The 18,328-nt window shown below is 42.9% G+C and overlaps 1 protein-coding gene across 1 annotated transcript; it reads right to left on the reverse strand.

Moving 5' to 3' along the window:
- Positions 1-12,384: 12,384 nt before the first annotated feature.
- LOC100342584 (olfactory receptor 5J3-like) lies at positions 12,385-13,602 on the reverse strand. Its single transcript, XM_002720387.3, has one exon. The coding sequence runs from the start codon at positions 13,545-13,547 to the stop codon at positions 12,624-12,626; it is 924 nt and encodes a 307-aa protein (XP_002720433.1). The 5' UTR covers positions 13,548-13,602; the 3' UTR covers positions 12,385-12,623.
- Positions 13,603-18,328: the final 4,726 nt, after the last annotated feature.

The following is an 18,328-nucleotide window of genomic DNA, read 5'->3' on the forward strand; positions in this document are numbered from 1 at the left end:
GATTTTGTGACGACTCAGAGTATTAGGAACAGAAACCTTCACCAGCTTGGAGGAGGGGACTGAGCCAAAAAATCTGACAGATTTCTGAGTTTGTGTCTTAGGAGTTCTGTTGCAGGTGCCTTTTGGTAACCATGGGAGGGGATTCTGGTGGGACAGCATATAAGTTCATTTTTTAGAGATGATTAATCCTCTTTAGTTTTTTTTTACCTCACTTTTAACCCCTGTCCTTGAACTGCTCTTCTTTTCCACTAACACTGTAGAAGGCAATCTGGCTGATAACCCTCATAGGGGTCAGTTCCGATTTTCCTGTCTGTGCTGCTTAGATTTTTCCACCCACTTCCTATTATCTAGGCAACATGAAGGCCATCAGCCCCAACGTCCCTGTGAGCCCACATGTTCCACTTTCCATTCTGTGATTTCCACTATTTTTTTTTGACAGGCAGAGTGGACAGTGAGAGAGAGAGACAGAAAGGTCTTCCTTTACCTTTGGTTCACCCTCCAATGGCCGCCACGGCTGGCGCGCTGCGGCCAGCGCACTGCGCTGATCCGATGGCAGGAGCCAGGTACTTATCCTGGTCTCCCATGGGGTGCAGGGCCCAAGCACTTGGGCCATCCTCCACTGAACTCCCTGGCCACAGCAGAGAGCTGGCCTGGAAGAGGGGCAACCGGGACAGAATCTGGCGCCCCGACCGGGACTAGAACCTGGTGTGCTGGCGCCGCAAGGCAGAGGATTAGCCTAGTGAGCCGTGGGGCCAGCCTATGATTTCCACTATTGACCACTTCTGTGATACTCCTTCTTTGGTCACTTTGGTCTGCTTTCCTGCTTCTCCTGAATGACTCGGAAGCCTTTGATGCCATCTGTACTGCATCCATAAACATCCAGTGTCCTCACCACCCTTAGTCAGTTCTCTGCTGCAGGACAAGCACAAGTCCTTCTACCCTGACCTCCCACCTGACTGCTCTCAGCCTGTGCTAGAGACCCAGGGCGCTTGCCTGATTCCTCACCATACCACCTACCCCCTTCACCCAACTTCCATTCTAGAGATGGATACTCAGTGGCTTGGGACAGACTGGTCAAGTGCTCTACCCAGAGGTAATCTGTATATTCCACTCTGTAATCTGAGGACAAATGTCGGGTAACAGTTTTCAGAATTCTAGCCACTTCTCTTTTCCACCGGTTCAAATTAAAATTTCATTTAAAGCCTTTGTGTTCACATGAGGTTTGATCACAGGAGGTAATAATTCGTCTCGGTAGCTTCATTTAGTCTATGATCCAATTTATGCATTTAATAAAATGCAGTCATGTCCCTAATTTTGTATTTCACTCCTGCTTTGAGCACACTGATAGAAGCTATTGTTAGCTATATGTTCTTCCTGTCAATCTTTTCAAAGTTCTTAACAATTACTCATGAGGGTTCATCCATACACTGCCATATTATTCAATCATTAAACACAAGGGAAGGAATGCTTTTTGATGTGCATATTTTTTTCCAGTGTAGTTTAAGTGAAAAGAGCAGGGTGAAAAATAGTGTCGCATTATTATTCCTTTACAAATATATTTATACAAACAAACACGTTTATGCATATATTTTAAAGACTTCAAAACTACCCCAAAGTGCTAACAATAGTTATCTGTTGGTGCTGACACTGATCAAAGTACATAAGTATACTTCAAAAAGTACATGGAGAAATTGAAATATAGGTTCATTTTGGTGCAAAGGATTTTGAAATCCATGCATAGTTTTTTTATAGTAAGTATTTTCTGCGAGTTTTATCAAGACCCCTCTATGGATTGATTTAAAATTTCTCACACCAAAGTAATCTTTTAATTCATTTTCATGAAATTTTTGAAGCACCCTTGTTTATTCCTTTTATTTGTCCACATTTTCCAATTTTTTTTCAACTATGAGCATGTGATTCTTTCATAATCAGGAAGAAGTAATTTTAGATAATTCAATTAGTTATCAGGGTCAACCAGCATGTGTGGAAAAGGTGATGATTCTTACTAAAGAGAAATTAACACCTTTATTGTTGTCATGAATTGTGATGACTAAAGAAAAGTAGATCTCTTAACTTAGTGAGTTTTAAGGAGGAATTTTCTGTATCACTTTTCAAGAAAAACAGAAAGTAAAGCCAATTTCTGTTTGCCTTTTTCTTCAAGTGCTTACCCACTTTCTCCTTTGAGGCCCATATTTTGTGCTCCCCAGAAGAAAGGGCTATTTCTTTGGTATCTCCCATCTCTCTGCCACTCTTTTCTCCATGATATGATCAGCTAAGAATAAGTTTGTACCCACAGTGTGTACTCAGAAAATGTTTGTTGATAGATTTGCTTATTTCTGTTCTCCATTAATCCCAGCCTAGCCAGGTTCTTTACCTCCTGCCTCTTCAGAAGCCTGTGTCTCTCACTACTGCCCTGCTGAGTGCACTGACACCCATAACTCCACCCTTGTGCATTGTGAGATAGACCTCAGAGAGTTTCAAGCTCAAGGATGTATACCTTATCAGGGATTCTGGTTTTACTCAAGCCAGTCTCCCTGATGCACAGGGGCTTGGGCAGCGGGCATTCAATATCCAAGAGGCCAGTGGGGGCCGTTCCTCCTTCATAGGATGCCCCTGTCCTATTAGCTCTGTAAGGTAGGAAGTCAGAAATTTAGGCTATGTGTGTGTTTGAGACAGGCCTGAAGACCAGCACCTACTGCGGAAGCTCCAGAAGCCCAGCATCTTGCACTTCAAAGTCCTGCCCAGACCCTGATAACCTCCCAGGTGGTCCCAGCCCTTCCCCCAGGGAAAGCTCCCAGGAGAACTCTCTCCTCAGGACCAGATGGGTTACCTGACCTGATAACATGGGGCAATAAAACCTTCTCAGACACCCTAAGGGAAGCCCCTCTGCTCTGCCCAGGCACAAGCAAATCTGGGGAGGAATTTGCTAATTTTCTCCCACCAAACCCTTCTGCCAGGACTCTCCATCCTTGTCCTGGAGGAGAGGGGGAGGTGGGTAAACAGACTCCCTTACAAACCTAGGGAGTCCAAACAGACTGCCCGCTATTGCAGTTGACTTCTCTCTCTCTCTCTCTCTTTTTTTTTTTTTTTTGGACAGGCAGAGTGGACAGTAAGAGAGAGAGACAGAGAGAAAGGTCTTCCTTTGCCATTGGTTCACCCTCCAATGGCCGCTGCGGCTGGCGCACCGCGCTGATCCGATGGCAGGAGCCAGGTACTCATCCTGGTCTCCCGTGGGGTGCAGGGCCCAAGCACTTGGGCCATCCTCCACTGCACTCCCTGGCCATAGCAGAGAGCTGGCCTGGAAGAGGGGCAACCTGGACAGAATCTGGGGCCCCGACCGGGACTAGAACCTGGTGTGCCAGCGCCGCAAGGCGGAGGATTAGCCTAGTGAGCCGCGGCGCCGGCGCAGTTGACTTCTCAACAATGTTGCAGTGGATTGGTTTCTGAGAGGAGGAGCGTGGTGGGGGCAAGAGGCGTGGAGTCACCACACAGACCCCAGGAATCAGGTGAAAGCAGGCTTGAGGCAAGCAGCCCACAGACTCATTTATTTCAGTTGGTACAACATCTTATATAGCCAAGACCAGCCAATCCGGTCAAGGGGCAGTCTATGCCCCAACCAATCACAGTCTGTTGCAAGGCAGTTTCCAAAGCCATCCAATCACAGCCTGTTGCCAGGCAGGCTCCGTTGCCATGTGGTTTTCAAAGCCATTCCTGAGTAACTGACGCTCACTTGCCAGCGGCCACCTTGTCATGGCCTTCTCATTCCACCACATCTCTCCCTTTTCATTTATTTTTGAGCAATGGGAGGCATGATTCTTGGCCATACCATTATTGACCCCGTTTCCATGTGGTCTCCGTATGCAGCTGTGCCTGTCTTCCGTTGTCCCTCAGGGGAACTTACCCGTCATTGACTAACCAGCGCTCAAATCGAGAGACCACAGGATTGCTTGCTCAGATAGGGGTAGGAATGAGGAATAATGGTTATCAGGAATGGCACGACTGCACACAGGCTGTGGGCTATTTGAGTGGCTGACCAGAGCTATTGGGGTACAAAACAGTAACAGATATGGCTATGGGCAGTTTCTCAGGGTAGGATGATAGGGCAGGTGTGTCTGCTAACAGGGCGGTTTCTCAGTCTTGTTCAGCTGGTTCTGGTTGGCCACACCCAGAACACATTCCACCACACCCGCTCAGCCCTCGGCCTCTCTGCTGAGCCGCCCGCCTGGCCTGCCCAGGTGTATTCTCTCCACTCAACCATGTAACCTCATTCTCCCCCAGTCCCAGTGACTGGGCGCTCTCTTTGTCCTTTCCATCCTGAGAGATGCCCTGTCCCCAATAAAGCCTTATCACTCCACTCTCTGTCTCCCGTCTGAATTCTTTTTTGCGTAAAGACAAGAACCCCACAGCTTCCATGGCCTTCCCTCTGGTAACATCTCCACGAAGCCCACATAGTTGAAGCGGAGTCAGCTCTGGGCTGACGGAAACCTAAGATGTCCCGCCTCAGATAGCAGCTGGGAAGCACCCTGGACTCTGCTGCTCAGCGCCCAGCTACTACTCTTTTGTCCTGCACCCCCACCCCCGATCTAGCCTGGAGGGTTTTCCAGAGGAGCTCAGGGAGCTTAGGAAGGCTGAGGTAGTTTCCACAGGAGCCAAGCACCAGGTGCTGCTCCCAGTGCCACTACCTGGGGAGAAGCACCAGCCCCAGGGGCAGCTGAGTGTGTGCTGCGGGCAGGGTAGCAGGCCCAGGCACGGAAAGCCAGGCCCAGCCAGTCCTGAGACTTTGGATAAGCTTATTCATGAACTCAGCTCATGAAAACACAACAACAGTTTAAGAAACAGACTGCAGAAAAAAGGGGAAAATAAAGATTTATATTTAGTACCTTTAATAATACTTGTTTCCTGTTTTTTGAACAAGAGATGTACGTCCCTGTGGCTGAATTTGGTAGTGTGGCAACCCAGTGTTTGATAAAGCCAAACACTGATTTGAAAGGAGCCTGAGTCTGCGAAAGAAAAGTCTCTGGCAGTGTCACCTGACTGGGCTCCCTCAGTTTCCAGGGGTCCAGTGATGTTCCATGAAGCCTGAGAGGCCACTAGAGTGTGGCTCGATGCTGCGGAAGCTCTGCAAATGTCATTCGTCATTGGCAACAATGGCCTATAGCAGATCCTGAGTAATTCAAACCCAGTGCTTCCTATTGCAAATCTAAAAAATGCAGAGTCCTAGAAGCCACAAACTATAGCAAGAAACAGTTACTTAGTAATAGTCACTTACTATATGCCATGTTTAGAAACTATTCTTTTTTCAATTTTCTTTTTAAAATACGATTTATTTGCTTTTCTTAGTCCATTTACAGTTTTTTTAATCAATTCATCATTCATAATTTGTTTCAAGGAAATAGAATCAATGACAATGTAACATCTGAATATTTCCTGTGTGGTTTTAACATAATAATTAATTCATTTAGACTTTAAGCCACTTCCTCTCAACAGTTTATTTAAAGGCAGAGTCACAGACACAGACACACACACACACACACACGGAGAGAGGGAGGGAGAGAAAGAGGGAGGGAGGGAGGGAGATATTTTCATTTGCTGGTTCACTCCCCAAATGGCCACAATGGCTGGGAATTGGCCAGGCTGGAATTCCATCTGTGTCTCCTACACTGGTGGCAGGGGCCCAGGACCTGGGCTATCTTCCGCTGCTCTCCCAGGCACATTAGCAGGGAGCTGGATCAGAAGTGGAGCAGTCTGGACTTGAATCCGTGCTCATATAGGATGCCAGTGTCATAAGCAGCAGCATAACCTACAGCACCATAATGCTGGTCCCCTCGACACTGTTCTAACCAATGTGAATGCATTGCCTCATAGCAACCTTAGGAGGTAGGTAAACTTTTCTCTGTTTTATAGATAGGGAAACTGAGGTTAAATAAATTGTCTGGGTCACAGAATGAAGAAGCGAAGGAGGAGGATCTCAAAGTCTGTTGGTCTGATTCCAGAGCCTGTCCTCTTAACCGCTACACTGTGCTGCCTGATGAAGAGGAAAGAATCCCCTCTCTAGACAGGGCTAGTGTCACCAGCATGCAATCAAGGCAACTGTACAGGGCCCTTAGCCTTGAAGAGCCCAAAACTAGGCCTTTATTGTCTTGAAAAGTTTAAATAATTTGAAATTTTTGGAAGTGTAATCCCAAATCCAATGGGATTGTTGAGTATTCACAGGGAACTTGGAGTCTCTGACAGCATTCAGTCCCACTTTTCACTACCAACTCACTTCCCTGGGACAGAGTTTTGGTGGCTCACCCCTCTATACCTTAACTATCCAGGACCTCATCCAGTTTTCCCCTCTATGTCTCACCCAATGGAAGCTGCAGCCTTGCACTGTTAAAAGCCTGGGCATGGTTACAGGGACGATTGGTGTCAGGTACATGTATCTAGCCAAATCTCACAGTAGCAAGTGCATAGTGACAGCCATCCTGGCCCCAGACCATCAGTGCCATGGTATGTTTGAGAGCTAATTTACCAGGCCCAATAGCTTGCCCCAAACCAGACACCTATGGCACCTTGTACAGAGGTTGCAATCCTCTTTATGGTCACCTGTTTACCATGAACTGGGGCAGCTTGCCCATGGAAAGGGAATATGCATGGTTTGACTTTTTCCCTACTCACCAGGGCACAATGTGTCTCTCCAGCTGTTGGTGGATCCCGGATCCCGGATCCCGATGTCAGCAGGCCATGACCACACGCACTGAGTCACAGGACAGGATCATCATGCAGGTCTGCACTTACCCCACAAGTGTCTCTGTGCCTGACAGAGTGGGACACTAAATAAAACTAAAACACAACCGGTGAAGAGACAGACTCCTGAAGAAAGGCAAAGGCTTTACATTTTAGTATCTTTTATAGATTATTTATTTATTTGAGGGGTAGAGTTACAGAGAGAGGGAGAGAGAGAGAGAGAGAGGTCTTCTATCCTCTGGTTCATTCCCCCAAATGACCGCAATGGCTGGACTCAGGCTGATCCGAAGCCAGGAGCCAGGAGCCAGGAGCAAGGAGCTTCTTCCGAGTCTCCCACGCGGGAACAGGGGCCCAAGCACTTGAGCTATTCTCCACCGCTTTCCCAGGCACATTAGGAGGAAGCTGGATCAGAAAAGGAGCAACTGGGACTTGAACAGATGCCCATGCGGATGCTGGTACCACAGGCAGAGGCTTAGCCTGATATACCACCACATGAAAAGGTCACAGTAGATGGTCTTCCAAGGTAGTGGCACAGGAAACCTGAATTCCAATTCTGCCTCTGTCACTGACTAGCTGACTGATCTCCAGAATGTTGCTTGCCCTTGGGGATGCTGTTTCCCCATCGGTGGACAGAGTATGTCCAATTACTCTAGCATTTTCAGAGTGTTGTTGAGCTTCTGGAGGGGTCCCCCAAGGAGAGAGAGGTGAGTTCTAGGACATGGGTGCCTCATAGTTTCTTTAGCCAAACCTACCCCATTTTTATGTTTTCTATATTTTTCTTCTGTCCTGAAAATCCCTAAAACAACTCATTCTAATGCTTAAAACATTAGAATCTGTAATTCCTGGTTCTCTCTATGGGCAGTTCCCCCATCTCAGTTCTCATTCTGAGAGTCTTTAACCTTAAACCCCACAAAGAATGTGGTTTTGTTTTTTAATTCCAGGAAGAAATGTGCTGTGTCCTTGGGCCAGTGACCAGAGAAGAACAGAAATGCGATGAGGACAAGAGATTTGACTTGGGTGGTAGACAGCTGAGAATTGTAAGGACAACGAAAGAAAAGAGGTTCAGGTTCTCTGTGGGGTACACTGTCAACAACAAAAAACATCCAGGAAAATAGGTAATTCAGCTGGAAGCTGGTACCCGGCGGGGGCCGGGAGGGAGAGATTTTCTACCTTCCCTCCATTAGACAATAGGATGTAACAATGCCTGTTGATGATAATGTACAGAATAATGAAGAAGGTCAGCTGTGAAAGACTTTTCACTCTGGTAATGTTTTTTGAGGCTATACCAGGTAACTAGGCTGCATGCCAGATCTAGGGTGGAAGATGAAGAAATTAACCACACGTTACTCCATCCCTCCATAGGGCTTTGGCCTAGGTGGACAAAATGGAAATTTAGAAAAAATGCACAGAATATTCATTAGAAGCCACATCACATAACATTAAAGTCGACATGCAAAGTGTAATGGGAAAAAAGGATATGGATACACATTTCCCTCTGGAAATTAGTAAAAGTGCTTAGAAAAGAAGATGGAAGTTAAGTTTGTGCTTAAGCATGAATAGGACTTAGAGAGGACATGGAGAGATTGGCATACCATATTTGGGAATTGGGAATTTATCATCTAAGAACAGAGAGACATGGAAAATTTTAAGTGAATTAAGCCAGTCCCAAAGGGACAAATATCATATGTTCTCCCTGATCGGCGACAACTAACTGAGCACCAAAGGGGAAACTTGTTGAAGTGAAATGGACACTATGAGAAACAGTGACTTGATCAGCTCTTGTCCTGACAGTTTATGTACAATGTAATACTTTATCCATTTTAGTATTTTTTTTGTTCTAGTACCATTGGTTGAACTCTGTAATTAACACACAATTGTTCTTAGGTGTTTAAATTTTAACTGAAAAGTGATCCCTGTTAGGAATTTGGAAAACATTATGCTGAGTGAAATAAGCCAATCCCAAAGGGACAAATACCACATGTTCTCCCTGATAGGTGACAACTAACTGAGCACCAAAAAGGAAACCTGTTAAAGTGAAATGAACACTATGAGAAACGGTAACTTGATCAACCCTCACCCTGACTGTTGATGAGCAACTTAATATGTTATCCCTCTTAGTATTTTTTTGTTTGTTCTACTTAATACTTTTGGTTGAATACTGTAATCAATACACAATTCTTCTTAAGTGCTGAAACTTAACTGAAAAGTGATCGCTGTTAAATATAAGAGTGGGAATAAGAGAGGGAAGAGATGTGCAATTCGGGACATGCTCAAGCTGACTTACCTCAAATGGTAGAGTTTGAAACATATCAGGGGATTTGAATTCAATCCCATCGAGGTGGCATGTACCAATGCCATCTCACTAGTCCCAGTGATCAATTTCTGTTCACAATCGATCATAATGATGGGACTAAGAACCAAAGGGATCACATAAACAAGAATAGTGTCTGCAAATACTAGCAGATAGAATAAAAAAGGGTAAGAACGATCCAACATGGGAAGTGAGATACACAGCAGACCCATAGAATGGCAGATGTCCTAAACAGCACTCTGGCCTCATAATCAGCCCTTAAGGCATGAGGATCCGGCTGAAAAGCCCATGAGAGTATTCCAGGCATGGAAAGCCAAGACACTCTGGGGAAAAAAAAAAAACTAAATGAAAGATCTCCGCGAGTGAGATCCCAGTGGAAAGAACAGGTCTTCAAAGAAGGAGGTACCTTTCTCTGAAGGGAGGAGAGAACTTCCACTTGGACCATGGCCTTGTCTAAATATGATCAGAGTCGGTGAACTCAGGGGGCTTCCATAGCCTTGGCAGCTCATGACAAGAGCCTAGGGTGATTACTGATGCCATAAACAAGAGTGTCAATTTGTTAAGTCAACAACAGGAGTCACTGTGCACTTACTCCTCATGTAGGATCTTTGTCCTTAGTGTGCTGTACATTGAGATTGAATGCTATAACTAGTACTCAAACAGTATTTTTCACTTTATGTTTCTGTGTGGGAGCAAACTGTTGAAATCTTTACTTAATGTATGCTAAACTGATCTTCTGTATATAAAGAGAATCGAAAGTGAATCTTGATGTGAATGGAAGGGGAGAGGGAGTGGGAAAGGGGAGGGTTGTGGGTGGGAGGGACGTTATGGGGGGAAGCCATTGTAATCAATATTCTGTACTTTGGAAATTTATATTCATTAAATAAAAGTTAAAAAATTTTTAAGCAATGTGAAGGGTAGGAGGTGGCTGAGGTTAGAGCTACATTTAAACCATCATGGTGGTTTCATGGAGGAGTACAAAACTGTTTAGCTAATCTTAGTAAGAAAGGCTTGTGGCTTTAATTTGGGATGGTACCAGTGGAGAAACCAACTCCAGAGGAATTTGGGGAGAGAATTGAAAGGACTTGGCAATTGAATTGAGGGAGCTGTGGGAGAGACAAGTGTCAGGGATTGACTCATAGGTTTCATGGTTAGAAAAGAGAAGTAGGGCTGGCATTGTGGTCCAGCTGGTTAAGCTGCCAACTGTGATGCTGACATTCCATATGAGTGCTGGTTTGAGTCCCAGTCACTTCATTTCCAACCCATCTCCCTGCTAAGGTGCCTGGGAAAGCAGCAGAAGATGGCCCAAGTGCTTGTGTCCCTGCCACCCACATTGGAGACCTGCATGGAGTTTCAGGCTTCTGGCTGAGGCCTGGTCCAGTCCGGGCTGTGGTCATTTACAAAGTGAACCAGAGGATGGATGATTCTCTCTCTCTCTCTCAAGTAAATAAATGAATAAATCTTTATTTAAAAAAAGAAAACTAAGAGTTGCCATTCACTTAGGTGGGCCAGGGGAAGAGTGGAGCAGATTTAGAAGGGCTCAGCTTTTGAAAAGACAAGTTTGAAGTGCCCAAGAAATTACCAAGTGGAAATTCCAGCTGGTACCTGGAGAAAAGGATCTGGAGCTCAAAGAGAATTGGTTTTCACATGGCTGCCATGTTATCCACAGGCCCTCCCTCATAACTAGGATTTAGGAGTTCTTGGAAGATGGCTCCTAAGACTACACAGTTGCTGGAACAAGAGACAGTAAAACTATTATTGGAACCCAAAGATTGTGTCTGTGCTGTATATAGACACCTACTACTTTCTGGTTTTCCTCGTTGCTTGAGCCAGTTTGATTATTTCTCCCCAACCATTTTTTTCTGGTTACTTTCATGTTTCTAGGCTTTAATTTCCTCATTTATAAAAGATACCAAGGTTTTGTATTCTTCAGGTTATAGGATTATATGGTTTTATGTGTATGGATAGCTTTTTGTTCAATGTACTTTGACAAGATAGCAATGTTCATGAACTCCATGCATTTTTAAAAATTATGAAGACCAGAGACAGACTAACAAATTAATTGGGGTTATACTTATACTTGTGTTGCCTGTTGGAGATATATTCAAGAATAGCAACAAACTTGGCCCAGAAATTGCACACAAAACAATTGTAGCTGCAATTCAGACCTGGAACTCCCACTAACCAAAGATACACTGTCCTTCACAAAAGATATTCAAACTCTAATTGGTGAACTTAATCTATTGCTTGACCAAGTATCACCCTAAGATTTTCCCCCTATAAATCTCAATAAATGCACATGAAGGGGCAGACATCTGGCACAGTGGTTAAGATGCCACTTGATTTATCTGCATCCCACATTAGAGTGCCTAGGTTTGAGTCTCTGCTCTGCTTCTGATTCTAGCTTCTTGTTTATAAATACCCTGTGAGGTAGCAGATGAGGGATCAAGTGCTTGAGTCCCTGCCATCCTTATGGGAGACCCAGATTGAGTTTCTGGTTCCTGGCTTCAACTCAGCCCAGCCCCAGTTGTTTTTGGGCATCTGGGGAGTGAATCAGCAGATGAAAGATTTCTGTCTTATCTCTTTCTCTCTGCCTTTCAAATAAGTTAAAATGTAAAGAATAATAATTGCACCTGACAATTCATGTACACACTCACATTTTATAGACTTACAGCAGTAGTGGTGGTGCAGTATTTAGAGGACACACATTTAGGAATTTCCTGAATCCTTGTGAGACAAATGGACTGAGCTCAATTCAGTTTATAAACACCAAGTAAATCCTTGCTGTATGCACATGCACAGTACAAAAGAGTTATTTTTGTTCCAATTGCAACTCATGTTCTCTTCTATAACTTACATTGTTTTCTAACTTTCTTTTCCACTTGGAATTATTTTAACTCATGACTAATATTACCATACAGATGTACTATTGAAATTGACATATTTATACTCACATACTTCCATATTTCCCTCTTAAGTATTTCTTACCAGGCAATTGTTGCAGAAAATATGCATTATTTTGTCTAAATAATTTCCCCCATACTCTCTTACTGTTGATCTAAACAACTACAATATTCCATCAGTATCCATGGGGGACTGGTTCCAGAAACCCCCATGGATGCCAAGATCTGCAGATATTCAAGCCCCTTATATAAAATGGCAGAGGGTTTTCATGAACCCCCCCCCACATCCTCCTATAATATTTTCAATCAATCATGTCTAGATAACTTATGATGCTTGATACAATATAAAGACTATGGAAATAGATGCTATACTGCATAAACAGTATATGACTATATGTTTATATGACTATAAACAGTAATGACTGTTTAGGGAGTAATGACAAGTAAAAGTCTGTACACATTTGGTGCAAACACAATTTTTTTCTTCCAAATCATTTTGGTCTGTGCTTGGTAGAACAGGAGGGTGCAGAACTTAAGGATCAATTGTATATCTAAACACTTTGCTAGAGCAATCAAATTGTTTTTAGTAAGGCCTCCCTTGCAGTCAGGAAAAACAGTGGATGACACTGTGAGCAAATTTTCATAGAACACATTACATGATTGAGACTCACAATGGAAGATTAGGGACTGTTCCACAGTGTTTTTTGTAGGGCTGCTTTGACTTCCTGGTTTCTCAAACTGTAGATGAGAGGATTTAACATGGGAATCACCATTGTATAAAACACCGAGACCACTTGATTTCCTGCCTGCAATCCACGTCGTGAGGGCTGCAAATAAGTGTACATAGTTGTTCCATAGTACAGGCCAACAGCAGTCAGGTGGGAAGCACATGTGGAGAAGGCTTTCTGTTTCCCGGAAGTTGAAGGAATTCCCAGGATAGTTATGAGGATGGACATATAGGAAACAAGGATCACCACAATGGAGGTGACCAGGGTGAATCCCCCACACCCAACAACCAAAATCTGAGTGACCCAGGGATCGGAGCAAGCAAGTGCCAGCAGCGGAGGAATGTCACAGAAGAAGTGGAAGAGGACACGTGGTTGACAGAATGATAGTTGTGTGAGAGAAGCTGTAACGGCAACCATGTTAATTAACCCACCAAGGTAGCATCCTGCTACCAAGAAAAGGCAACGAGCTTTTGACATGGTAACATGGTAAAGCAGTGGATGACAGATAGCAGTATAGCGATCAAAGGCCATGGAAGCCAAAAAATTGCATTCAGCAGAAGCAAAGATTATGAACAAACTCATTTGGGTCACACATTCAAGGAAGGAAACCTCCTGCACCTTAGACAGCAAGTTTGCTAAAGTCTTTGGAGTTGTGATGGAAGAGAAACAAACATCAAGTAAGGACAGGTTTGAGAGGAAAAAGTACATGGGGGTGTGGAGGCGGGTGCTGATTTTGATAAGGACCACAAGGCCTAGGTTCCCCAGCACTGTGATTACATAAATAATAAGGAAGAGTCCAAACAGCAGGATCGCAAGGTGAGGGTTATCTGTCATGCCAAGAAGGATGAAGTCAGTCACTATAGATGAATTTTCCATTGATAAAAGTGAGAGTTATTCTTGACTAGTTCAAAATTCCTTAGACATTCTTTAAAGCGAGAATATAAAAGGAAACAGGATGAAATGGTAAAACAGTCCCACTCAAAACACTTTAGTCCATGACACTCTCCAACCCTTTCCCTCATCTATATTCTCACTTCAGATCTCTTCCCAAATCATATCACTATTTCCCATGCATAACATTGAAGATGTGCAGGCTGAAGAGGATAAAGGAAACTCAGAGAATAAAAGGGGATGAGGTAGTAAATCGAGTAGAGAACTCTTGTTTAAATTTATTAAAGGAATGAATAAGTGAGGGAAGAAAGAAAATAGGTGTCATTCAGAGCTGCTCTTTCATAAAGGACTATAAACTCTGAAAAAACATCAGTGCTATGGAATTCTATTTCACTTTCCCTCCCTTTTCCAAATCATGCCAAGGAGTTATCAGAAATGAGGTAACCACAAGATAACCATGTCTACTGACAGTCCCTCTCCCTCACCTTCAATATTTGGGGCATCATCTCAGAAGCAGAAGTCACAAATATTCATGCTTCTCGTTGGTCGGTAGAGGATTTCCTGGGACCTTGATCATCTCTTCACTGTTAGTTTGTTGCAGAAATCAGAATACCCCTAAATGATCATAAGAAATCAAGCTCAGGTTTGAAGTTGTCTTTTGGATCTTGTGAAAGAGCAACCAAAGAAGGGCAAAATAGCCTAGGAATCAAGCAGCTCCTGGCTGATCATCACCTGAATGATTCCTTTAGTCATGCTTGGGCAGAGGTAATGCAGCTGCAAAAGTTACTGTGACTTCCACAAGAACGTATGGAGCAGGCATGTCTGAGCAAAGGACCAGGTCATGTAGTGTTTGGAGTCACATGGCCAAGTCATGGCTTCCATGCCTCTCTCCTACAGGCTATTTCAGATACTGGCTTGCTGCCTCATGAAAATTTCAGCCCTTGCCTTGGGTAAAGCATGAGACAAGAGAAGGGATGAGTCCGTGTAGATCCTTTTCCATTTATAGAACCTAAACTAACTCAGAACTGCTATGGCTCACTGGATGGCCATCAGCCAGTGGTGTCTGGAAGGGATTCCTATATTTGGATAGAAACTGGATAAGGAAACTTATGTGGGCTCTCCCAACTTTGATTAAAAAGAAATCTGTGTCTGTTTCAATTCATCAGAAAACACAGATTCTTTCTTTGATGTTAAAATCTTTGATTCTGGAGCCATACAGATCTATTTGAACCTTGACTCAGGAGATTGACAGCTCTGAGACCTAGGACTTAACCTGTCTATGCTTTAGTTTACTAATGAAAGAGGGACATTAGTAGGACCCATGTCATGGGGCAACTGTGAAGATTAAATGAAATACTGGATGTAAAGCACTTGCTATTTATCATGTACTCACTGAAACCCCTTTTCTCCATTCCTTCATGAGCACTCCCATTTATGTAGGAAGAGACTTCAAAAGTTCAATGGAAATGTGTACTATGAAAAGCTACCTATAGATTACAAATATTTTTGCACTGAAATAAACTTATTCTGATTCCGTTTTCCACGAAATTTCAAAAGTTCCTTTATATTTACCACTTTTTGTCTCCCTCTCTCTTTCACCAAATGGAAGCAGCAGAGGTGTTGTGTGTGGGCATTAATGTCATTTTAGATTGACAGAAGTGAACTCTAGAGGGATTAACTGAAGTGTAATCTTTATAATCTCCAAGCTCCCTTCTGTCTCTCTCTCTCTCTCTCTCTCTCTCTCTCACACACACACACACACACACACACACGAGGTGTACTCAGCAGAGGTAAGAATGGTCTTTCAGTGATGGCATTAATTCACTCCTTTTTGCTCAACCGAAACTGCTGGGGTTAACTCTTATTGTTGCTGCTGTCCAGCCCAGCCCAGCCCACATCCAGGGTAGTGTTGAGGACCTTATACCTCTAAGTGAGGAGATCAGAAGAGAAAATACTGAGCTGAATGAAGGTGATGGAAAGAGAACTGCTTTCAGAGACAAAGTCAGGAGTTCTAGTCCTGGCATTACCTTGCATTGTCATTCTGCTGTGGAAAAACCACTTCTCCTCTTTGAGCCGCATATTGTCATCTTGAAAACTGGAACACACAATATTCATTTACCTTTCTTTTAGGGTTGGCAAGAGGATCAAATCACATAATGAATGTGAAAGCATTCTGTAAACTCTGAAGGGTGATACAATACACATGGAATGGATCCCTATGATTATTCTCTCATGGGAGGTGGGAGAAGGAGGAGGAATATGTCAATCTGAGCATTTTCTGCTCCTTGCTCCCGCTTACAGAGCTCCACTCTTCGTTCTCCCACTCACCCCCTACACACATGTCATCTGCTCTGCCTCTCCACTGTGCAAGTTTTAACCTGTGAATCTTTAAACAAACAGCTCGAGGCTGTTCACATACCGTGTCACAAGAAAGACAGGTTTAGAATGTTAGTTTCACATTCTTGCATCATCCTTTAAATCTCCCATTTTATGATAACTCAATTTTTTTGGCATCTGCATACATTGTAGGTATCAATAAAGAACATTTGAATGAGTAAGTGACTTTCTATTAGTCCTTAAAACAGCTGAAATCTTTTTTTATTTAAAATAAGATGGAAATTCCGTTTCTTCCCAAAGGAAATAAACATATGAAATTAAGACTTTATTAAGGAAATGATTTGATACTGCCATCCACACATGCTGCTGCATTAACTAGTGACATGACAGCAAGCAGAACAGGTTTATTATTATCTTGACTAATGTGTCTTGGATATTTACTTCTTGGAAATAATCAAGCTCCTATTTGTTGAAGAACTGACCTTTCATATTTCTAAAAAATGCATGCATGCATTTGTCTCTAGAGGAATTTACATTTATGTAGTATTGGTTCTTTTAAAATACTTACCTTCCTTTTTTAAAATTCTTTAGTTTACTGTGAGTCTTTTAAAAATAGTCTAACATTTAGAATTTAAGTAAAGGTTCACTTAATTTCATATTAGATGAAATTTCTTGAATGTTTATTAAATGCAAGGCTTTAAAAATTCATGTATTCCAACCGATTCAATTGCAGACTAACACAAAGAAGTCCACAGGGATGAAGTGACTTGTCTAAGGTCTTACAGTGAATTACTGGCGGAGCTGATGTTGAAACTTAGAACTGACCTGATTCAGTGACCTCTTCATAACACCATCTTGCTTGCTTCTGAACTAGTCTGCGGAAGTCACTCTGGAGGGAACTTTCACCTTTGGTGCATTTGTTCTTCCAATAACAGATGAAAGGTCATTGTTGACACTATATTTGAACTATATGATCTTGAGCAAATTACTTGCTCTTTCTGGGTCCTAGTTTCTTCATCACTAAAATAAAGTAGCTACACTAGGTGCTCTCTGAGGCTATTTCCAGGTTTGAGCTTTGATTTCCCACGGGTCGGTGAGTCAAACTGCACACAGATCACTATTTGTTCTCAATATCTGATAGAGAAAACCAAAAAGAGCAAATGTCTGTGGTATCATGGGTCTATGTCAGACAAAACACTCCACCTTTCACTGCCCTTTCAGCCTTCATAGTGCCAGAAATGTCATATTATCATTTGGTGCCAGTACAAGGCACTGAAGACCATTGAGGCAAGAGCACGTGAAAGATGATTTTCAAATTTCTAACTACCCAAAGGCAGAAAGTATGTGGTTAAAGATCTGGCCGATACATCCCGATAGCATGACTGGGCAAATTGCTCCATTACTCTGCCATCAATTTCCTTATCTAAAATGGAAATGTTGGGGGACAGGCGTAAGAACATTGTAGGTAGGACATTGCTTGGGATGCCTGAAATCAATATCAAAGTGTCTGGGTTTGAGTCCTAGCTCCAACTCCCAAGTCCAGCTTCATGCTGATGCCCACTCTGGGAGCCAACAAGTGATGGCTCAAGTAGTTGGATTCCTGACACTCATGTGGAAGACCTAGATTGAGCTGACATTAATTTCTTAATTCCGTTTTTAGGGAAGTTACTAAAACAAACTTTATGTATAAAGAAGCTCATCATTACAGTTCTTATCATGACATACTCTTCTACCCACCCCTGGCTCAAGCCCCTCCTGGGCCATTGGGGGTCATTTAGGAAATGAACCAGTGGCTGGAAGCTCTTGCTCTGTCTCTCTGTCTTTCTGCATCTCAAATAAATAAATAAAATAACAAATGATTTATTTTTAATGTTTGTGCTTTGGTCTCTGAAAGCTATTACAAGAGAAAGAAAATGATCATGAACACCACCAACATCTTTGGAATAAGCTTAAAGCACCTCCAGTTGTCTAACTGAAGGGAACATAGCTGTTTTATATAAAGATTTATTTGTTTAATTTGAAAGTCAGAGTTACAGAGATAGGAGAGACAGAGACAGAGACAGATCTTCCAACCTCAGCTCTTGTGGTTATTTGGAGAATGAAGCAGTAGAAGAAGATCTATGTTTGCCTGTCTGTCCTGTTTCTTTCAAATGAATAAAAATAAATAAAATAAATAGAATGGGAATATTACCTAACTTAAATGGCTGTTTCACAAATTAAATAAGAAAATATAGGTAAAGTACTTAATAAATTATTTAGGTGCTTACAAATGTTGCCTTTGCCTCTCCTTAAAAACTCACTGTTATTGTATGATTCAACTTATATGAAATGTCCAGAAATAGACACAGAAAGCAGATTAGTGGTTTCTAGCATCTTGAAGCATGGTGCAGGAGAGGGCTATATGGATTTCTTTTTTGGGTGAAGAAACT

This window comes from Oryctolagus cuniculus, chromosome X (assembly GCF_964237555.1).
Source record: "Oryctolagus cuniculus chromosome X, mOryCun1.1, whole genome shotgun sequence".
Classification (NCBI taxonomy): domain Eukaryota; kingdom Metazoa; phylum Chordata; class Mammalia; order Lagomorpha; family Leporidae; genus Oryctolagus; species Oryctolagus cuniculus.